The 24,586-nt window shown below is 37.8% G+C and overlaps 1 protein-coding gene across 5 annotated transcripts in view; it reads right to left on the bottom strand.

Moving 5' to 3' along the window:
* Window positions 1–24,586, bottom strand: part of SLC8A1 (solute carrier family 8 member A1) — a 362,317-nt gene that overhangs the window by 270,715 nt on the left and 67,016 nt on the right. For all 5 annotated transcript variants that reach the window (XM_081264073.1, XM_081264075.1, XM_081264074.1 and 2 more), the window contains one exon: window positions 14,621–16,450. In XM_081264073.1, the coding sequence (XP_081120199.1) occupies window positions 14,621–16,450 (1,830 nt within the window). The remainder of the gene's footprint in view (window positions 1–14,620; window positions 16,451–24,586) is intronic.

Below are 24,586 nucleotides of genomic sequence, written 5' to 3'. Positions count from 1 at the left end.
TACTTGATAAAATAGAAGAAGAGCAGAGAAACTAACATCTTTAAAGCAGTATTATTTTCTTTTCTGACACAGATTTGTCAACTGCTAGATATTTGAGTTGAATTAAACATGTGTCTGAATTTGAGAAAAGAAGCTGACTGATGTTATCATACCTATACATTCAAGGAGTAGCTGCTACATGACCTAGATTTTAACACAATGAAATTTCTTCCATGAAGATTTAATTCTACTTAATGCAGATACATATTTGATATCTCTATCTAAAATCTATAAAAAATTAGATAGGATCATGTTTATTTAGGGATTTCTTTTGGATGGGGAGGGTACAGGAAATGGGGCACCATGCTGTAAATATTCAGGTTGGTCTTAATTATGAAAAAAAAAATGGTTATTATTTTCAGACAATTCAGATGACATTTCCACATATGTTCCACAAATTTAAAAAATATTTAATTATTTATTTTAAAAAATAAAAACAAAAACCACCCTGGGGCACAGTGGCAATGCCTGTAATCCCAGGGACTTGGGAGGCTGAGGCAGGAAGATCACAAGTTCAAAGACAGCTTCAGCAACTTAGCAAGGCCCTAAGCAACTTAGGGAAACTGTAAGCAACTTCGTCAGACCCTGTCTCAAAGTTAAAAATCAATAAATGAGCTGAAAATGTTGCCCAGTGGTTAAGAACATCATGGGGGTTCAATCCCTGGTACGAAGGATTAAAAAAAATAATATTTTTAAATTAAAAACTTGTCCTGGAAAGATTTAAAAAAAAAAAAGACAAGCAAAATAAGAAGTAAAAGATCAGAAGAAATTAAATCAACATTATTTTGCATGAGTTATTTTTGAACTCCCAAAGCCCTTTGCATGGTTCTCTATCATCTTGATTATATCCTTTTGTGTTGTAATTATTTTTTCCCACTAAATTTCAAGCTTGGAAAAAAATGACAACCTTAATCTTCAAGTTTATAGATTAGGCATAAAAGAAGTCACCATTGAGACATTAATAGATTTTTGCTGAATTGATTGATTAAAACATAGACATTTCCAAAAATCAGAGTTGGTGGGGAACAAAGACAGGGTTAGATAGTAGGGAGAGAAGCAGCACTTCAGGCCTATCGAGGATTCCTGGGCAAGCTGGTATTGTCACCGCTTCTTCTAAGGCAGCTTTAAGGTTGAAAGACAAGAAGTCACCCAGCTCCACAGACTTGTTCATTGTCAAATAAGAGGGACAGTGTGTCCCTGGCATTGTCACATGAGGAATTCCATTTCATAGCAAGTCAGAACAGCTGTGGACATTCCACTAGTTCAATACAGCACATTATTAGATTACTAATAATTCAATAAAACCCTTCCCCCACTGCTAACACTGAATAATATTTCTGCAAATTATAAGAATTTCTTAGGCCTATTTACATCATCATCAACATTATCATCATCTCTAAGGAAAGGAGATGCAGAGCACCAAGAAACAAAATTTCTTCTCAGACAACTTATTCCAGTTGATTAAAATAAGAGGAAGAAAGGAATGAAGTTATGGAGACGAAAGGAAAGAAAAATAGAAAAGAAGTATTAAGAATGGGTATCAGGTAGACAGCCTCTCCTGAGGTTGACTTGCTGATAGCATATGAAAGAAATTTATTCCTAGATTTAATCCTAGATTTTCTTTCCTAGAACCAACAAGCACACCACCTGGTATAATGTCTAGGTCACCAATGGAGACATCAATACGCTTGGTTTCCACCTCAGGCTCTGCCACTTAGAACAACTCATTTAATCTCCCCCCACTCTATATGTGAAAGCCTTTGTGGCTTCTGTCTTTTCTATGCTCTCTATTCAAAAACCACCTGTTAAGCCCCTACTGGATATTAATCACTGTGGCACTCTCACTGCCCTAAAATAGAAGTGCTAATGCCTCAAAAGGTTGGTGTGAAGATGAAATAGAGATGTAAAAACCTCCTAAAAGCCAGGTGTTAAGTAAAAGAAAAGGCTCGTCTCTGCCCCCCTCCATGCTCATGTTCCCAGTTAGTCCTAGCTCCCTGCAAATGCACACTATATTTGCTTCTTTCCCTTCCCCCATCAAAACAATGACAGAATCGAAGAGGCATATTTTGGGTAGCATTGTGTTGTAATTCTGATCTTTCTCATTTTGATCTTTATCACTTTTCCAGACTAGTAAAAGACAACTAACTACACATCTTGAGGGCTCCTACCCTGAGCACAAGTGCCTGTATGTGCACACTGGTACATACACATGCACCACACACACATTCACAGAACCTCACAGTGTGCACATATCACTGACATTTTAAGAAAAAAGAAAAGGAAGAGAGAAGAAAAAGCACCCTGTGCCTAACTCCCAGTAAGCTTTTAGTTTTTTTTGAATACCATCTCTAGATACTGCTCTAATCCTAGAGATTAGACTACTGTAAACAACTCTCTAGAAAGTAACTGTAGGCAATAACAATTGCAATTAACACTTATTTACTATGAGACAGGTATTGGGTAAACGAACTAAATTCTTTGAAATTGGAAACAGAGAGGATAAATAAATTGTTTGAATTTATGGAGATTATGAGGTAGAATGGAGATTTCAGCCTAGGCTTGTGTGGTCCCAAAAGTCTTTAACCCTTATGTTACATGCAAATGGTGTCTCTGGGTAGCTGCAATATCTGCCACAGAGGGCATCCACTAGGAAATTGCTGAACAGTGACTACAGGGATGTCTTTTGTGAATATGTACTGTTTACTCTTCTATGTTCACATTGGGCAAGCAACCCATTTAAAATGAACATAGCTTGAGTCAGGCCCACTGATAGCCTGATTGGATATATATATATATATATATATATATATATATACACACACACACACACACACACACACACACACATATACGTGTACATAATGTTTTATATACATATAATTCATATATATATATATATATATATATATATATACATATAAATTTACAATCAGGCTATCAGTGATATATATGTTAGGCACAAAGGACTTGCAAATCTCAGTAGAGTAGAAAATTTAACTGCAGGGCCACAGACCCAGGCCCACTTCCAAATGTCTCCAGGGCTTTATAGATAAGAATTAATCATTGGATTAATAACCAAATAACCAAAAATAGATTAATCTAAAAGTGTATAGTTTACAGCGACCATGGGAGTTATGGACTATTAAGAAAGATGTCCCTTCCCTAAAATAATTCAAATCTGTAGGATATAGTTCAATTACTCAAACAACTAACTTCTACAGGATATTTAGTTCTAGATATTGTCAGATAAATATTTGGACTTCATGTATTTTAAATAATTATTTTATTATATGTGCTTTTATATTTATTATTATTATATTATTATTATTATTACATTGTAATCATATTCTTCCATTACGTCATACTATGTGTAGGTCAGATAAATCATTTCCTATAATATATCAGTTTACAACATCCCAGAACTCATCCATATAGAAGTCCTTTTTCCGTATTAAAAACATCTCAAAAAGACCTCCACCTTTAATCTCCTGTCTTTCTTTGGTAATCTCTCTGGTTTCCTCCAATATCAGGTTGAGATAATTCTGAGATGCTGAGCCACCTGGGCCTGAGACCCTGAAGGCGCCACACCCTGGCTTATCAAATTCCTGGCCACATTTCTGTAATAGCTTCCTTTTGGGATGCTCAATAAAATCATACCATTTAGGAAAGGATTCAGATGTGAGTGACTTATGCTTCCCCTGATAACACACAGAAGTAGGAAATGAAGTAGAGAATGAAAACTTTCCCTGCGTCTCACTCTTCTCTGAGTTCATTACTGCTGTGAAAAATGAATTGGATTTGAATGGTTCCCAAATTCTGTTCTCCTGGTCTCCATTAAAGAAGGCAGCCAAACTGTGTCCTGAGCCATGTGAGATGGGGACAGGGAAGGGGGAGGAGGCAGGAGTCCTGAGGTTCTCTTCTGGGGAAGAGCAGGCGCATGTGCCTGTAGCTGCCAGAGATGGCCACTCAGGATGCTGACAACTCATATCATTCCTTCTCAGCCTAAACACCAGGGGTAAGATTCCCCAAGAGGAAACACTAAGAGATGCCAAAGGAGGCACAGAGAACCTCAGGGGCAAACGCGCATCCTCCTATTTTGGAGTTGGATGCTTATTCATCTGTCTCCTCCAGTAGACATGAGCCTGTCTTCATCAAGGACTGTCTTAGTCCTCACTGCCCTCCTAGCACTCAGAAGGGACTTGACACAGCCTAGGTGACCTCAGGACACTAGGAAAGCAGGAATCAGTAGCAGGGACCCCGTCCCACTGGATTCCACAGCTACTTTCAGGCTCCTCAAACACACTTGGGCCCATCCATGATTTCAAGGACAAAGGTGCTGCCTATTTTTAATAAAGAAGCAGTTTCAGTGAATCCCATTTCCAGTTCTTTACTCTCCTACATCTTCTGTTTGCTTGAGCAAGAATCTGGACTAATTCCAGTCTCCACTTCATTTTAGTAATAGCTGAAATGTAATCAGGGCTATAAATTCTTTGTCTCTGTGTCTATCCCCTCTGTCTGCCTCCTCCTTTCCTCCTCCCTCCTCTACTCTCTGGCCATGCTCTCCCTCCGAGGGCCCCTCCCTCCACTACTCCACTTCCTCACTTCCCTCTCCCTCAGTTTCTCTCTCTCCCCCTCTTTCTCTCTCTATCTCTCTCTCTAAATATACAAATCCCAGACACACATTTATCTACAGTAAAGTGAACAGCTCATTTTAAAACATCATTGGCAAGTTAAGATTGTGATGCTCAGTGAGCAAGAAGGAAAGTTGTTCTTACAGCTTTGGGAACTGTCCTTCTTTAATTGCACCTAAGACTAAACTGGACATCAATACCACTTAATTTAACTTTCCCATTTTTTTTTTTTTTGGTAAATAAGAAGTGTGGTGTGTGTGGTGTATGTAAGGAAAATGTTCCTTATTAAAGAAGCATATTGGGTTTATTTTAAAAGTAATAATTATATCAGGATAAAATATTTTAAAAGTCATACAAAAATTATAACAAAGTTAGGAGGGCATAGAAATGCAATTGAAACTTGGACGTGAAATCTTTATCTTCAAGTAGTTTATAAAAAGTTATAATTAATCATATTTACAAATATTGCTAATGGCTTACTCCACCAGACCAAAAATCTGCATACAAAAGTTAAAAATATTGAATACAATGAAACTACTTTCTTCAAAAAAAAAATGTTTAATATTTTACAGACAAACGTGAATACTGATTTTTGCAAAGTATATGCAATGCAAAATGTCATTTCATAGTGATCTTATTTGGGGTAGGATTTTTTTTTTCTGCTTGCTTTTTTTGTTCCCAAATGTAATTCAGAAGCAAGAACGACTTGAAATTTGACTTTTAAAAAAGTGTTACCTAAAAGTTCCCTTTGCCGTAATGCTTAGAATTGAAGGTTTGTATCAGATGAACCTCCACAAGGGTCACTTATTCTAGGAAAGTTTGCAATCAATAATTCTTACTATTAAATCATCTCTAGAGTCATAATTTTTTTTTAACTTTTTAATAGTGATAACCCAAGATAAAAACTATCCCCTGATACCAATTCTCTGTTGCTATTAATTTACACTGCCTGGTATTATATTTTTTTAAAAAAAGATAGGGCAAGAAAATACTTTTTCATGTGTGGAGAAAAGCTATGTTCATTATTTACCATATAAGGAAGTTAAATGCTCCAGGGCCAGAGCAGGCATTATTTTGAAAGCTCAAAATAATGAAGTTTCTTTTTAAAATTTAGGAATAAGAGGAAATGCATACTGTGAGGGAGGAAAGAACAGACACTAATTGGACGGTTCAGGCACAAGGAGGGATTATAGCATTCTGCATTCTTTTCCTTCTCCAACTCATTTCATCAAAGCTTTTCTAGGCTACTAGAGACTGGGCAGTGAGGGTGTGATGTACTTGATAATTGTTCAAGAATTCTAGAAAAGATAAATCACTACCCTTGTTTTGTACCTTCTGAGCCACAATGGTCAAGCCTTGTCCTTGCATGTGAAAGCTAATAAGACCGAGTAGACTCTATAGTCAGATAGTTCTACTGATAAATTCTAGATCCGTGTTTATTAGCTGTGTGAACCAGAGAAAGTTAGTCTCTGAGCCTCAATTTATTCTTCTATAAAATGAGTATAGTAGCAGTATCTACTTAAGAAGGCTGTGAAGATTGAATCAAAGCATCATGAATACTTGCTCTCAGTAAGTTTTAGTACCCTCTCCATCACCATCACTACCACTACCACCACCAATAATCACTACCACCACCAATAATCACCACCACCACCATCATCCCCACCATCATGTCCAAAACTACTACTACCATCACCTTTGCCTCTGGCACTCACTATCATCATCTCCATCCCACTACCACCACAATCATATCAAAATCCACCACCACTACCTTACTTCATCATCACCAATACCACCTCCATCTCATAACCATTACTACCATTTCTACTACAACCGACATATCCCAAACCCATCACCACCATCACCATTACCACCATTACCACTACCACTTTCACCTTCATCATCAACACTATCACCATCTTCTCTTCCACTACCATCCTCTCCACCATCACCAATATTGTCCTCATTTTACAAGTAAGAAAACTGACTCTGATATAAAGGAACTTAGTGACAGTTAGGAGAGCATAGAGACAGATTTCAAACTTGGGTGTGGAATCTTTATCTTCAGGTAGTCTAAGATTGGAAAATGGGATGGCCTTGGTTTCGAGTGTCACTCTTGGTTTCAAGGTACCCAGAACTCCCCAATTTCTCATATGGAAACTTAAATCTAAAAAAAAAAAAAAAAAAAAAAACAGAAACAGCAAACTCTATCTAGACAATATCCTGGACTATTTCATCAATATTTGAATTAATAAACAAGGAACTAAAATTCTGCTTTGGGCCATGTTTTTGCCCCTTACCTCCATATCTCCAGCTGCCACAACAGAATCCAATGCCTACAGCCTTATCTAATCCTGTGGAGACTGTAAGAAGGAAAGAAAATGTCATCTAGATCCCTGAGGAAATGAAAATTAATTGTTTATTCTGCCTGGCTCTATAGTAAGACACCTGTATAGGCACATGAAAAGAAAGAGGTCTGGCTGGCTCAACCTCTGGAAAATAGATGGGTATTATGCAGAAGGCATGTAGAATCAGGAGAAGGAAAGGACCTTTCATGTAATTCTGCCCATATTTGCTGACTGCTTGCTTTTCCTCCCAGGTCCTTCTGGACTTCCAGACTATAGGGCAGAATCTGTGACGCCCTTATGAAAAGTCAGTAGAAAAAGTCCTACCTTACCCATGCACAAGTCACAACAGCCAAACTATGGAACCAGCCTAGATTTTCTTTATCCATAGATATACATAGGTATGTATATACACAGTGGAGTTTAATTCAACCATAAAGAAAAATGAAATGACGTCTTTTGCAGGAAAATGGATAGAACTTGAGAACATAATGTTAAGTGAAAGAAGCCAAACTCAGAAGGTCAACAGTCATGTATTTTCTCTTACATATGGCAACGAGAGTGGAAAAAGGAAAAGAAAGGTAGAGTGGTGGACTCTCATGAAAATCAAAGGGAGATTAGTAGAGGAAAGGGACCAGAGGGAGGGAAAGGGGAAATCCTGGGAAATGATATTGGCCCAATTATATTGTTCCATTGTGTTCATGTGCAAATATGTAACAAATTTCATTATTATGTACAACTACAGTGCACCAATAAAAAGTATGTAAAAAGAAAAAAATGTTCTGCCTACTTAGTTAGCACCTTGCACTACTGCCCCAGCCTTCTACCTGGTTTACCCAAAGTAGTTGTAAGGTTATCTCCAGTGCAGCTGACCCACCTTACATTGGTTGAATTTTCAAACTTTCCTGTTTCCTGCCCCAGAATAACTTCTACTCCATTGCTGCAAGGAACCTTAAGATTTTCATGGCATTTACCTTTTATTAGGGGACCAATAGCTTTCTTATCCCACAGAATGAATCAAATGATGAGACTTCAGTACCCATAACAGATATTTTATAGGAGGTTCCCATAATTTATGATATTACAGTATTGTCCACAGGCAACTTTTCATACCTCAACTAATAAAGACACAGCAGCAAAATGACAATAAATAACTCTATCATGGGTATTATATCTTTAAGCTAGCTCCATTCAAAAGAAGTGCATATAGTATCTTTAAATCACCTGCCCTGGGTTACTGGTGTTCTCAGGAAAGAAATGCAAACAAAATCTCTTCCCACATCAAAATTTAGTGAATTTAGTGTAAAATCTGTTCATGTTTTGTAAGACAGTGGCAGTACACTGGTAACTCTCAGAACAGAGGGTGAGTGGGTGGCAGAATGGAAGGACTATTCGTGAGGCTACCAGATTAAAGTAAATCAAAACCATTCCTAGAGATCAAGGACTAATTCACAAAGAACCAAACAAAATGCTGACAGCATGTTACTAGAAATATTGTCAATTTTCTTTAGAAACTTCAAGGGGTAATGTGGCACAGATGAGCACATGCACATCTTTGAAGTCAAATAGGTGTTCAAATTCTGGATTCATAATTTCTTAGATCTCTGAGATTCAGTTTTTTCATCTGCAATGCTACTTACTTCCTTGGGTTGTCACCAATGGTATTAAATATATAAAAGAGCACATGATAGCAGGCACGGTGGCACTCAACTGTAATCCCAGAGGCTTCAAAGCCAGCCTCAGCAATTTAGCAAGGTCCTAAGCAACTTAGAGAGACCTTATGTCTAAATAAAATATTTTAAAAGGCTGGGGATGTGGCTCAGTGGTTAAGTGCCCCTGGGTTCAATCCCCAGTACCAAAAAATAAAATAAAATAAAATAAAAAGAGAGAACTTGAGAAAGTTCTTGGGCGACTAATAGTAATGTTTCTAAATTTTGTTTCTACACATTACACCCCAAAAGTGTTCCACAGACAAAGACCCTTTAAAGGACATGTCAGGTTAATTTAAACATATCCATAATGATTTAAAACCCTACAAAAGGAAATGAACTGTGGCTAAGTCACTGATTTTGATAATGATCCTCTTTATTGACATTGCCCATGCTCCCATGTTTTCCAAGCCATGACTACTTCTTAAAATGCACATCCCATTTTTCTTTCCAGTTATGCTGTCTGTCTTCCAAAAATAAATGCAAATATTTTGTCCGAAATTAGGGTTTCTTTTACCCCCTGCACAATGTCTTCATAATGATGTTTATACATATCAAAATATATCTCCCATTTTAAGTATGAGGAGTATATTTCTTTTGATTTCCTTTGTAATATTGGCCCAGTGCTGATCACACATCAGTAGCTTATTAAGTAGGAACTAATATTGATTTATAAATTCAAGCCCTGAACTAGGGAGGCAATCAACCCCGTGTGACGGCCTTGAATGATGACTCAGAAACTAGACCAGGATTTAAACACTTCAATGTGCCTACACTGAGAAATTTCTTTATCTGCTAAGATAAAAATTTTTATGTAACTATATTATAACCTCAAACTCTAATTAGCACTAGGAAAATGAGATTATAACAGCAAAATGGAAATCTGGTTGACATGGTAAAGAACCTTTCTGTACATAATCAACTTGGACTCCAGGCAATACTAAATTATAACTCATAAATGTTTTTGGCTCCTACCCTGTCTTATTTTTATAATAGTTATGCATTCAGAAAACATATGCATTTACAAAAACATCTTGCAGTTATAATTTAGGTTTTCAGATGATACTACATGTGGTTTGGCTCAAAAAGAGATAAATATTCTGGTCTGAAAAGATAATCCACTAAAGCAGAAATCCATTGAAATGCTAAAATTATTGCAACCAAATTTTTTACATTAGCACATTACCTAGGAAAGTTCTATGCCAGTATAAAATATCATATGCCTTTAATTTAAAAGTCTAAATGTAATAGTCTAAATGAAATTCTTCTAATTTAAAATAAATCCTGAATATGCCAGATTCAAGGCACTACGCACTAATAGCTTTTCTTGTCTAATGACAATTTCTATAATATTTTTCATTATTCCTGATTTTTCCCAATGCACAATTGTTCTTCTGTTCTAATCACTTCAAGTTTTACTTTATTTTTTTATGTATCTGGTGGTCTTATTGTACCATATTATAAAGCTACATGCCATATCACATAGCTAAGTATTTATTCCATAGAATGCTGTACCGCAAGACATGAACACCGGTATATAAACTGCCAAAACCAGTATTTGTTTCCTATGGAATGTAATAATAATAATGATAATAATATAATAATAATTTAATAGGACTTACACTAAAATTTTATTTTTAATCCTTTGTTCAAAAACAGTATATAAATATTCAATGTAAGAAAGCTGTATTTGTTGAGATAGATGCCTTGCATATTATATCTCTTAGAGTTAATGAAGTTACAACCATACCTGAAAATGTAACAGTTGTTAAAATTAATATTGGGCTGACACATTGTTTAATACATTTTTCTATGACTAGGAAGCCTGTAGTAAACTGATTTGCTAAGCAATATGTAAATTTTCCAACTTACATACTTTTATCAACTCTCTGTTTTAAATATATCACAGTAAATGCTCATTTTTTTCAATTATCTTCTGAAATGATATCATTATTGAGCTATAACTAAGCAATTAAATTTGATTTGTAGCTACATTAATTAATTACCCTTAACATTTTCCAGAACAGTTAATATTAGACTTTGGAAGACCAAACAATATTTTTTAATAATTAGTACTACTGAAATAGTATCATTAAAGAACAATCATTAGTAGCATTTCAAATTTGTAGACATCACCTACCAAACCACAAATCAAATTAACATATTCTTGATTTGTTTTTTATTAGCTGTTAACATTATACAGAATTCCTTGTTGAATTCCCTAATTAAATGATGTTGATTAGTTGGCATGGATTTAGGATTTTTCATTGATTGTGCTTTCACAAAAGCATATGGTGGTTGTTAATTTTATCTATTTAGTGGGTTTTTGAATTATAATTTTAAAATTTTATTTCACTGAGAATCTGTTTTATCAGTGCTTTTTTTCTGAAATACACATTTTCATCTTCAAAAGGTCAATTTGAAGTAATTCAAAGAATTTATATAAGAATATGAATAAATAGATACAGACATCCTTATAAAATTAAATGATCTATTCTACCCTAAAAAAAGATAAATGTTTAGGAATCCTTAACACTTTTACCTACAAACTAAAATGTTGATGCACTTTTGACAAAAGTTATTAGATGCTGGGACACCAACATAGTCTAACTTAGACTAACAGTTAATATTTTAGTTTTGTCCTACAATTACAAAGATTGTGGTTCCATGTAACTTAAAATGTTATTTTGGATTTAATTTTTTGTTAGAAAAATTAATACATGTTGAAAAGAAATTTTTTTTAAAAAAATGAGAATTTCTTTTGTTTTTGTAGTCAAAGAATCAATAAAGCTGGGCTGCCACTTAGTCTCCATCCCTGATCAGATTGGACTGTGTCTACCTGGATTAATAGATTCTTAAAATTAGATAACCTTTAAATCCAAAGCTTTTGTACAAATCTCTTTATAGCACCCTGAAAAGAATCACCAATCCTGACTTTATTTATTTATTTATTTATTTTTATTTTTTAAAGAGAGAGTGAGAGAGGAGAGAGAGAGAGAGAGAGAGAGAGAGAGAGAGAGAATTTTTTAATATTTATTTTTTAGTTCTCGGCGGACACAACATCTTTGTTGGTATGTGGTGCTGAGGATCGAACCCGGGCCGCACGCATGCCAGGCGAGCGCGCTACCGCTTGAGCCACATCCCCAGCCCCACCAATCCTGACTTTAATGTACAGCATTAAATAATCAAACAAGAAGATTTTTCATGGTATTTAATAAAGCTCAGCTGTGTCAAGAGCCCTTATCTATGTATGATAGGTTTTGAAGAAAACTACCCCTAAGATGAACTGTGCTATGGAGGAGATATCAAATCTTTCTTGAAGATAAGTTGGGGGTTGAGTCCACAGAGGCAACTTCATTGCAGAATGAAAAACTCCTTTGTGCTTGAATCTGACTGTACGGACCTGGCATTGGACATGATCGCCAAAGGAAAAATAATCCATTAAAAAACCAAGAGTAATGGTTTCTAAACTGCTAAGAATCCAGCACAACACCACTTCTTTGATAATTTCTTTTTCTGGAAACATTGTGCTTACCTTAAGGCCACACAAACACATGAATGTAATCAATGGATCTATTAAACATGAACAATGCCTACCAATAATAAAACTCTATTTAAAGTCAAGACACATCTTTAAAATTAAAATTCCAGAAAGAAAAAAAATGTAGGGCTTCAACTTCCTTTCAGTTATAAATAAAATTCTTTACCATTTAACAATTTTTACATTTCATCTTAGTGAATAAAAAAACCAGATATTTTTATAGAACAAGAAACTATGATTGATCTAGACTGCCCTCATGAATATAATTACAGAGATGGCATTTATTTTATCAAGTTCTACCAATTCCACCAATTCTTACAAATATTCAAAAGAAACATATATATGTAAAGACGGAGTTTGGCAATATTCCTTCTTTAATCAATTTAATTCAGTAGGGTGAGTGTTTTTAATGGGAGTTTGGCAAAATAAATTATTCCATTGAATCACTGTCAATCTTTTTCTAAAACCTTCTTCTTCTACATATGCCACCTAAAATAAGATTATTTATTTATGCTTTGATAAAAATCTTGGATAGCAAAGTAGATAGGGAAAGCTTGACTCTCAACTAAATAAGTAGAGAGCCATTATTCTTATGAGAAAGCAACATAAAATTTTCATGAGAAAACATCCTAAGTCAAACAAATGAGGAAAACAAAGCACCACTTTAGTTATATTTAAGGGCTACCTTTGTGAGTACATTACACTTTCACATAGATTCCAAGTGCTCTCTACTACGGGAAGGCTCAATAATTGAAATTATCAGAAAATATAATGCAAAATAATTCCTAGCAAAGGAATAAGGGTTAAGTGCACTAACCTGGGCAAGATCACATTCAATAACCTTTTTTTCTTGCGTATTCAGGACACTAATTTGCTACTATATCCTGTCTTTCAGGAACATAAGTGTCCCAGTGAAACCCATCACAGTAAGTGGAACATTATCAACATAAGAACCAACATAAAGTAGATATTCATCAAACACTGTTGCCCACCTACATACATCAGAAGATGGATATTATAATCTCTGCTTTGCTGAACTTCATTGTGATACTGTACTAAGTAACTTCGCATCTCTTTAAAATAATGGCAAAGAGATGTAAGGACCCTGGAAAGCTTTTTCAAGAAAACCTGTTCCCTCTGATCATCCCCCCATCTTTTTTTTTCCCCTACATATTCAAGAGGAGAAATTTCATACTTGGAGAGCATGTATCTTGCCATTTGAACATATTATATACCACTAGAACCATTTTTAAAAACTAATTATAGTTAATATATTTATTTCTCTTTCTTGAAATTCCTAAGTTGTAAATGCTTCAAAAACAATCATTCACCATAATATCCTTTGTTACACTGTAGATAATACAGTGATAACACAGTTTCTGTTTCTTCTTCATCCCTCCTTCCTTCATTTATCTTATTCCTTTTCTCTTTACCTCCTTCCCTCCCTCATTCTTGGACACTGGTCCTTGAGTCAAATTCCCTGGCTTCTTCTAGTGAATTAAGTGCAAAGCCCTCTCTAAGGCAAGGAAGGAGGAATGTCTCTCTCGATGGCAGCTCTCAGTGGAAGAATCACTTCATAACACTCAGTGCTACAACTGTAAAGTGCCAATAGGGAGAGTAAATTGTTCCCTACTTCTTTCTCTGACCTGTACCCATCAACTAGGATGCTTGGACAGAATCGTATTTCTCTCCTCATCACTATATGAGCAGGGTAAAAGGGTTTATGTAATCATACAAAGTAAAACCAGACTGGAAATAAATAATGGATATATCCTCTTCTCATGATAGCATAACACTGAAGAAGTAGGGTTGGTCATTAAGTCATAATTAAACACTAGCATACAAGCAGAAACATTATATTGTCATAAAACCACAATGTCAGATGAAAACCACAGAAATATTTCCACTCAGTCCTAGTAGCCAGGAAATTCTTTTTAGAGGTGTTTCTTTTTTGGGCTTTCCCAATTTGTACTCAGCAATGAAGATAGGGACCTTTTGTGATGTGTTAAATATTCCTTTTCTGTATATATACTGTGTGATCCAAAATAGAATACAGAATTTTCAACCCATCTTAAATGATCTGCTAACTTACGTCACAGGCTTCATTTTATCATGGCCTACAGTGTACTTGAATACGTAAAAAAGACAAAAGTAAAAAAAGATCTCAATGTCAAATTAAGATCTGTGTCTAGTACCAATTGATAGGTGTCACCCAAACAAGGACTGATACTTTGAAAGGTGTCTTCCATAATAACTATTCCGTTCCTTTTATGCCATTTGGTTTAAAAATATGCACACACTCTCACAGTTATGCACTCACTCAATCATACACATAAACATATAAAAAGAACTTACACAATTTCATCGTTCTGGAATTCCAGCTCTCCACAAGTGTCCTCAAAGTCCTCCCCTCCACCTCTGGCAGTCCCTTCGATGGTTTTATAGGGAACGATAACATTTCCTCGAGCTCCAGATGTTCTCAATACCTTCACCTCCATGATGCCAATGCTCTCACTCACGTGAGTCACAGGTTCCTCAAAAGTAAAGATGCCTGCGTGGTCATCATCAAAAATGGTTACAGTGGCCGTGGAGGGTGATCCGAGACAAGCAAGAGTGGAGACATGATTGGCTTCCAGGATGCCATCTTCTGAAGCTTCAGAGGATACTTTGACATTGCTGAGGTGCACAAGGAAATTTTCATCCTCCTCAAAGATGTCGTCATCGATGATGCCAACTCTGATTTCCTTCTGGGTCTCGCCAGGTTTAAAGACCACAGTTCCTTCAGTGAATTCATAATCAGACCCAGCGTTGGCCGTGCCGTCCTCTGTTCTGAAGTCAACGAACACAGTGTTGGTCAAATCCCCACCTCTGCGGATAATGGTCAGGGCCACAGTACCACAGTTCTCCAGACACTGATATGTCCCTTGCTCGAAGAAGACCTTGCTCACCGGGTCATTTTCGGCCACTTCCGTGTTGACCTCGTGCATGCTGACAGCCTTCCTTGCTTGGTCAGCTGCATGCCTCTTTAAAATGTTGCCAGCTCCGGTCATCAGGCGAGTAGCTTGGATGCGGTAAAATGCTCGACTTTTTTGCTGCTGACTTAGGACTTGGTAGTTGGCTAATTCTATTAACTGCTCTATTTCTTTCTCTGGATGTTTCTGCTTCAGTTCCTTCAGAATCCTCGCCATTTCTCGCCTAGCCTCTTCATCATCTTGGTCCCTCTCATCGACCTCCAGAACCAAAGCGCCATCTAAGAAATTGTCAACGTGAGAGTTGACTACTTTCCCATCCATTTCGATTTCCGTTTTGGAAGATGGCCTGTCCCCCTCGTGTTCAATGATCATTCCCCTCTGCTTGCCAGCCCGATACCGCTTGTAGACATACTTGTAAAACAGCAGCCTCCTATCTGCTACCCAGGCGAACACCACACAGATGGGAAAGAAGAAGAAAGTAAGCAAACCTTCCCAGACCTCCACAACACCAGGAGAGATGACAGACAGAATAATGTACAGCCAGGTATAGGCGAAGATGCTCCAGGCTGCCGTCACAAAGAACACGCGCAGATGCTTAATCTTCCTCGTCTCTCCATCAGGGACCACGTAAACACAAAGTGCAATGATGATGAACATGTTGAAGGCAGCACTTCCTACAATGGTGCTGGGCCCCAGGTCTCCCGCAGTGAAGTTATGGCCACACACTTCAATAACTGAAAGCAGAATCTCAGGAGCAGAAGATCCCAGGGCCATCAAGGTCAAGTTGGATACAGTCTCATTCCAGATCCTCACAGTTGTCTTGGTGGTCTCTCCATTGGGTTTCTTTATGGTTATTTCTTTTTCTTGGGATGTGATGACTTCAATAGAGGACATGAACCGGTCGGCAATGATAGAGACTCCCAGAAACATGTAGACCATGGCCACGAAATACACAGTAGCTCTAGCAATCTTGTCTCCAAAGGAAGGGTCTTGGGGCTCCCAAATAGGCAAAATCACCCCTTTCTTGCAAAAATATGAGCCGGTACATTCAGCGGTATTGTTTCCTCCTCCTTCCATTTCAGTCTCAGCAGTTATATGGTCCACGTGGGAAAATAAGAAAGCCATCAGAGCTAACAGATGAAATCCCATTGAAAACATGGGTGAGAGGCTTAACCGAGGCATGTTGTACAAGGAGACGTCCAACTGTCCTGACCTGTTGGTAAAAAGAAGATGGGGGAAGGGAGGATAGAAAAAAAAATCACATTATTAGATCCAAATCCAAAGCATGATTAATACCTTTAACAAAAATTTGTGTATGTTTGACCATCACAGCATCTCTGGTGAATCATCACTAACCTGACTCCATCAGTGATTAAGCAATCCTTTGTGAAATTTACAATTTGGTCTCTCTGTTTGTGAATTTTCTACATGTAATTCCATTCACTGAGCAAGGCTCACATCTGACTTCCTGGAAATGAAAAGTTCAATTTTAAGCCTGGCCTAATTAAGCACACATTTATACATACTAATGGACAACAAGAAAGATAAACAAAACTTTTGAAGCATTAAACAATCGCCTCCTTGTTGCTAAAGCAGATTTTTTCTTTTAAATTTTGGTTAGTTCATTACCTTCAAGGACATTTTTCATTGAGAAAATCACTTTATTTAAAGATTCGTGCATTGAAATTCAGACTCAGAAAAACAACTACCAAAACAAGGCATGGTGATGATCTTAAATTTGGAAGTACACCTTACACTGTAGTTCAAGAAATCACACCCTACTGCTCTAAACTGACTTGGAAACAGAGAAATCTCTAGGTTTGCCTGCAATCAAAGCTCAATGGTATTTATTCTCAAGAGGAAAAAAAATTCCACTATAATGCAATATTTCCACACATTAAGTACAGGTTTTAAAAGCATGTTTTGATGAGAGCACATTTCCTCCTAATTTTCAGCAACCAAGGTCTCCTGATATATTAGCAACTGGGCATCTAGTACTTTGAGAACAGCCCTTCATATTTGTATACATAGCCTGCTTTACAATCTGCAGGCTGTCCCCAACAGAGAGAAGAGATAACTAGGTCCAGGCCTGGTTGTGTGTAAGACCCTGGCAGGCTGTGAAATCAGCATTACCAGCCATAAAATGTTCCTTCTCAGTGTCAATGTCATACTTTCCATGGTCATTCCAAAACACAAATTGGTTCTATAGTGGGCTTAAGTGACTAAAATATGCAGGAGCAATGATTCCATCTAAATTAGCTTATTTGGCATAGCAACAGTAACCACAAAGTATATATATGATGAAGGGCTGTAGGCAATTAGAGATATGGCAACAGAGTCCTACTGAGGAGCACAGAGAATGGCAAGCAAAGTAGTGGACAGAGCGACCACAGCCCTAAATTCAACCACCAGATCATGCAAAACTCTGTTCTGACCTCACATCACCTCTGCTTCTAGGACCTGGGACATCAGGACTGGGGTAAAAGGGGTAGGGAATGGATACTGAAATACAGGAAGATCTGGAAGGCTTTGAAGGACGACATCCATAGCACACGGATAGGAAAGCAGTCCTGAGTCAGTAAACGTTAAAAGTCCTGGCCTAGAAAACGTTAAAAGAGGAGCTGGGTGAGAGGCTCTCAGCTCCACGCTGGCTGAGAGCCACCCACGTTTGCCTATGTTTGCTGCTGATGGCTTGCACTGAAAACTACTCCCAGGTCCCAGGAGTATCCCTGTGGCTAGCACATTCTGGAAGACCCTTGGAGATCCCACTATGGCCTCAAGCCCTCTTTAGGTCATCTCTATTGGGAGATAGGCTTCTTTCATATTTCTCCCATATTGAAGAAGACCAGGAGAGGGTAAAAGGCTGACAAACGAAAGAAACACATTTACAAAAGCATTGCAAGAGTTCATGGTCAAAGTGTGTCTGTTTGTTTAGCCTTGCAGGGATTGGGTGGTTTGTGGGATCCCTGCTTAAAACAAGGTAACATTCAATTTGTCTGCAAGAAAAATAGGAGATCTAGTTCCAAGTCCCTTATGCATCAATTTTTTCCACAATTATTTATATGTGCTTAATATGAATTTTAAAATGACACCTTAGGCTCTCTTCTAGACCTAAGAATTCACCAGTGAATAAAACAAAAGTCTCTTGTCTTCTAAGGCATAAATAAAATATCAGGTGGTAAAAAGTGGTACAATGGGGGAAGGGCAGAATCAATCTAAGAAGGACAGTGTGTGTGTGTGTGTGTGTGTGTGTGTGTGTGTGTATTCATGCTCACATAAGTTAGCATGATTTTACAGTTAAGGAAGGCGTCTGATAAGAAAACATTTGAGCAAAGTCCTGAAGGAAGCAAATGATCAAACCTTGTGGGTATTGTAGTAAGAGTATTATGACAAAGTACAAAGGTCCTGATGGTAATGGTGCAGAGAAACCAGTGTGGAGGAAGGGCCATGCAGGAGTGGGAATGCAAAGGGAACGGATCACAGGGTCACGGAGGCCACTGTGAGGTATTGGCTTTGACGAGGAGAGAGACAGGAATCCCTGAGGGTTCTGACCCGAGAGTAATATCTGGTTTTCCTTTTAGAACAGGCTTTCTCCTGGTTTAGTAGAGAGATTGTAGGGGATGAGAGGAAACAAGGAGACCAGCTCCTGCCTACTATATTAAGATCTGATTTCTAAATGATCCCAATGCCTGGAAAGTATTCAAAAATGAAAGAGCAGACAGCTAGCATTTAAAATGGAGAAGAAACATTTGTAGTTATCCTTTTAGTAGACTGGAAACTTAAAATGTCTTGGAGACTGATAAGGATCAGAAAGGTTAAATATTTGTAATAAATAACAGTACTGAACAGAGAGAGTAAACACTGAAGAAAGATTCAAACCTGTGTCTGTCTCCAAGCCTGATATAATTAACCACTCCTTCAAATCACTGCCAAATTCATCATTCTATTTTTCACATTTCAGCCAAATTGAACTTGCTAAGAAACAGATCTTACACTGTGGCTGTATTTTGCCTCATGTCCTGTGGTAAAACCCCTCAATAGTCTGCTCAAGACACTGTATGATCTAACCTCTGTGCTCCTGAATGCAGAAATTATTTTAATTCCCTAAATAAGGCACTTTCTTACTTGTAGGCCTTTGCAGACTGTGTTCTTTCCTCAAAACATTTTCCTTCTTAGAATCAAGGTTCAAAAAAGTATAACATATCACAATTTCTTGAGAGACTAATATTGAATTCCTTTCTTAAAACTGTTATGACATCGTGTTAAATTCTTTACATGTATCAATTACATCTAATATTTCTAATAACAAGCACTTTTGTGTCACACAACTTTTAGTGTTTCTATTTCCATTTTGGTCTTTGCAAACAGCACCCCCTGGAGTTGTGCAGAGGGTAGTGCACTAACAATAGCCCTATCCAGCAGACACTCATTTTCAAAGTGGGATAACTGAGGAGTAGACTAGTTAAGAACTTGTTCAAAATCATACAGAGAGCAAACTAAGATTCACATCCTGGTCTGCTTCCATTAACTGTTCCATTAGGTCATCCCTGATAGTTGGTAAAGTAATGCTGGACAATTGTTGGATTTGGGCTTGAACTAGCCCATTGAAAGCCTCTTGGCTTCTATGCAGGCTAGGAGAGCCCAGTTAGCAATAGTCTCGTGGAAGGTTTCCAACAGCCTGGCTTTTATCTTATGGATTAGAGACTCAAGCAGACAAGCATCAATGACTGTGGTGTATAGCATGAGGGCTGGCATGTTCCTAGAGACAGCTGCCCTATGCTCCCTGCCCTTTAGCAATTGCCTGGCAACCTTTTCCTGCGTGCACAGTCAGGGCTCTCTCTTAGGTCGGCCAAGAAAAAGTCCTGCCCTCCATCTCTGCCCTAGCCCACATCTCACAATGTTTTTAGCCAAATGAGGACCAGATGTGTAAAAATGGATGGATTGGTGAAAATCCATCGTCAATATTGGGGAAAAAGGAGAGGGGCTGCTGAGGTTACCAAAAATCATCACATTTATATTAAAAAAGTGACAGCATTATAATTTGTGAAACCAGTGGACAAAAAACACTGATGTAAGTTATTGGCAATAAAGCAGCCGGGAAGAACTCTCTGGACTTTGGTTGCTTTCTTTATTTAATGAATACCAAATCCAAATGCTTGTGAGGATGTGGGAGAAGTGTTATCTAAAGGAGTTTCTTTTTACCTCTATTTTCTTTCTTCCATTATAAGAGTCCAGAAGTTCTACTTAACCCTCCCAATTTCCCCTGAGGGGTGTGTGTGTGTGTGTGTGTGTGTGTGTGTGTGTATAAATTTATATATATATATAAATTTTCCTTGAAAATTAAGCAGGAAGATAAGAACAGAGGCCACAGGTATGTTGGTTTGCTGCCTGGCTTTCTTACATTTTTGCCTTGATCTACTAAAGGCTGGCAGCTGATTTCTTTGGTGGATTCAGATCAACTCTATGTCTATGTCAAGGGATCACTTAGGAATACCCACTTCATCATCAAAATGAGTCTTCAGCCCAATAAGTATCAAGAATACCTGAATTATCTTCTACTCACTATTTATTTTAAAACAAAACAACTTTATCACCTATAAATTACAAACTTTAATGACACTGACTAAAAAGATGGTAAAGAGATACCTGGCTGCCAGTAATCCAGCCACCTGTGCTGAAGGGAGAAATCATAGTTACAAGGAAGAGAAACACATGCCTACAAGATGGGTGTTTATCAAACTGCTTTGTAAAGCATAAGGAAGAGCCTCAGTTGCAGAGGGGCCCAAAGAGGAGTGAGGCAGCAGAGTGCCTACTCCCCACAGGAAACTGGGGTTAGTTTTAACTAACAAGAAGTACCTGACTCAGAGGAAAGGAATTTGCTGGTGTCCCCACCAGCCCTCACACTGGATGGCCTAATCGCATTCTGTTCATTGGCAGTTGGGGCTATTCCAAGGAACTCCCTGACTCGCCTTCATCAGGATCAGGACTTGGAATTCCCTTCTATGTAATTCTTGCTGACTGAAAGCCTCAGAGCTAAGCAATTAATCTATTTCTAAGGCAACATGAAAGCAAGTATAAATCTTTACCCATAACCGATGCAAGTACTTCTCATTGCTTCTAGACAAAGAGATGATGCCAGAGGATGAAGACATTTTTCATGTGACATGAGACCATCTCATCTAACATTCAAATACTCCTCTGGCTCCCAGCCTCATCTGTCAGACCAGAGCCAGACTTTAGAAAGAAACTTAGTTTCCACAGTCCTCTCTGCTACTACCTTTTAAAACTTTTTATTTTGTTTTCTTTCTCTCCCCACCCTCCCCAGAAAGTTTTCTCTCTGTTGAATGATAAATTGGGACAAGTCATGTAGGGAAGTGGTCTATGGGAGGTCTTGTGAGGGGCTCAAATCCTTCTTCCCAAACTAAAAAAACTGGATTGAGGATCCTGTCCCAGGTCAGAAATCATGCAGCTAGGGGCTGGGGTTGTGGCTCAGTGGTAGAGCACTTGCCTAGCATGCATGAGGCACTGGGTTCAAGCCCCAGCACCACATAAAAATAAAGATATTGTGTGCACCTATAACTAAAAAAATATTAAAAAGAGTTTCCCCAAAACATCTTAAAAAAAAATCATGCAGCTAAACTGTTCAGCAAGGGAAGTAACTGGGGTAAGAACCAGGTAATGTGACCAGAAAAAAAAAAATAGACTTAGGATAATGAAGAAGTTATTGGAAAAAGTCATGTGATATATCTTCCAGCCCTTTTCTCTATTTTATTTTCCTGTATTGCACTAACTACTTCTATATGCTGGGTACTTTATTCAGTATTTCTACATATTGTCTTTCTCCCTCTAACAGATGTAAACCCTGTAAGAGCAGCAACTTTTCTTCCTTTTTTCACAACTGCATTTCCAGTTCCTAGAGGGGAGCCTGGCACCTAGTATATGTACAGCACATGTTTACTGAATGAATAAAATAATTATCATAAGGGTCATGAACTGATTCACCAAATCTCTGATGCTGAATCAGAATCTGGGAATTGGGCCTGGGCATTTGCTTTGGAAAATACTCTCTGTGAAATGGATGAGCCCTAAAATGAGCAAAGTTCAGCATCAGATTGAAAAGCCAATATCAGTGTAAGCTGAAGGAGAGGAAATCGGTATTTCAGATTCACAGCAAAGAATCTCAGGCTGGAAAAATTTCTCCAGCACAAAGAGATGACCTGGGGCCCTGACATCTTGCTCAGCACCTGCTACATCAGCCCTGGCTCACTGATTGTATTGGCTCTGTTGAGAGGGTCCTGACACTGGAGACATCCTCAAGGAAGCCTATCTTTTCCTCTTTCGAATAATTAAAAGGCATCTTCTGTAACACCAACCAAAAATCACCTCCATTATAGAGTCCCTGTAAAAGGAAAAGAGCACCAAGAATTTAAATTTTTATATTAACTCTGCAGGCTTACATGGAAATGTGGGCAGGTAGAAGAAAACTGGAGCAGAAAGAGTCTTCCAAGAGAAAATAAAGAAAGAAGAATTCAGAGAGAAGATGCGCTGATAATCTTGGGTTCTATGTGAAGTCAGTCAGGATTGTCCTCAGAATTACTGTGCCAGGGTTTAAGCCCCCCTCCCCTCCAGGGTCATTGATGGCAATAATGATTGAAATTATTGACTTGAGTAAGTATTTGCTTTGCATTCATGATTCCTGCTGACCTCTCTGACAGTACTGCAAGGAGGCCTGTATTATCGTTCTCATTTTATAAATTAGAAAAGCAAAAAGTTCTTACAAGTAAGTTTACAAAAGTCACACAGACTTAAGTGACAGCTGGGATTTAAAATGCAGGTACTTTGCATTACACCATAATGATTTTTGTTTGCTTCCACGGCTTAGGGAAATAATGCTGTTCTTTGAGGACAAAGAGCTCTGCATTTAGGTACTTAGTGTAGAATAACCTCTCACACAGCCCCTGCCTCCCACCTGAATAAATATGTACAGGCTGCATTAGTACATGCAGGGCTTTTTGTTTTTTCATTCCCTACCCCAACCCCTACTTTTATAAACACTCATATTCATCACGTAGTAAGGGAAAGATGATTCATTTGGGGGATCATCAGCTGAAGTCTGAGGTCTGAAATCATTCCAAAGTTAAGGTTCTTCCACTTGCTCGGGAGGAAAAAAAATGGAGAAAGAAATCCTAGCAGTGAAAAAGCAAAACTAAAGAGGGGAATGGGATGGGAGCCACAGGAAATGATACAGAACGGTCATCACAAATAACTGAATATTTCACTACTAACACACCAATATATTTTTTTCCCAGAATCTCCATGCAATGCACAAACTTACTTAAAGTCTTTTTTTTTTTAAATTGGTCAGAAATCAAGAAAACCTCAAGAACAAAATTTCATTCATGGTTTCACCTGCGGAGCTTTTCTTAGACACTCATATGTGCCAGATGCCGTGAGGTGTCACTGCAGGAAAAAGTCCACTTACTAGGAAACACAATTCTTTAATTATTAGAGAATCACAGGGAAGAGAGACATCCCTGGCTTTAAAACAGTGGCATCACTGAACATTCAACTAAACTACCCAGTTCCTAGTTAACTGTCGACCGTCTTAGGTTTCTAGAACCAGGATTCTAGAAACTTCCTCACATCACTCAGTCTATGGCTCTACAGAGATTTCAAGTATAATCTTAAAATCTTGGTGTAGGACCTTGGAACATTTCCTCTGGACTCTGGATCTTACAGGGTCCTCCTGATGGGCAGTGATAAATATTTTAGGTGATAATCTGTTCATTATTATCCCTGAAGAGACAGAGCAATCTTTCTTTGATGTTTGACCTTACAAGGAAAAGGAACAAGGTCATATGCATGCTTTTATATAGAGGGGACCCCAAAATATTTCCTACCTTAAACTATGTTTTATGCTAGCTGCTGCCATTTAACCTTAATGAACTTTTATATAGTATATTCTTTCTTTATTTCTAGGTCTGGAGGGAATGGGCCCTTCTTGTACTCACCAAGCAGTTATCGAGTGGCCTTAATGTGCAAAGCACCTTCACATACACTTCAGGGATTACAGAGATAATTGATACAAGGTCCCTGCACTTAAGGAATTCCCAGTCTTTGTGTGAAAGTTACCATCAGTGACCATTAATATTAAGAAGAAGAAGGAAAATTATATAAAGGAGGAGATGAGAAGGATGACAAAAGTTGGAAAGAGTTAGAGAACATTCCAGAGGGAAGAAACAGGTGAAAAAGTCAGAGAGCAATGCTTCTCCAACCTCAGCTCCCCCAGCATTCACCTGGGAACAGCACTGCAATGCAGATGCCTGGGCCCTATCTTTGATTTATAATA

This window comes from Spermophilus citellus, assembly GCF_964194105.1.
Source record: "Spermophilus citellus genome assembly, chromosome: 13".
Classification (NCBI taxonomy): Eukaryota; Metazoa; Chordata; class Mammalia; order Rodentia; family Sciuridae; genus Spermophilus; species Spermophilus citellus.
This window is presented reverse-complemented; position numbering and strand designations above follow the sequence as displayed.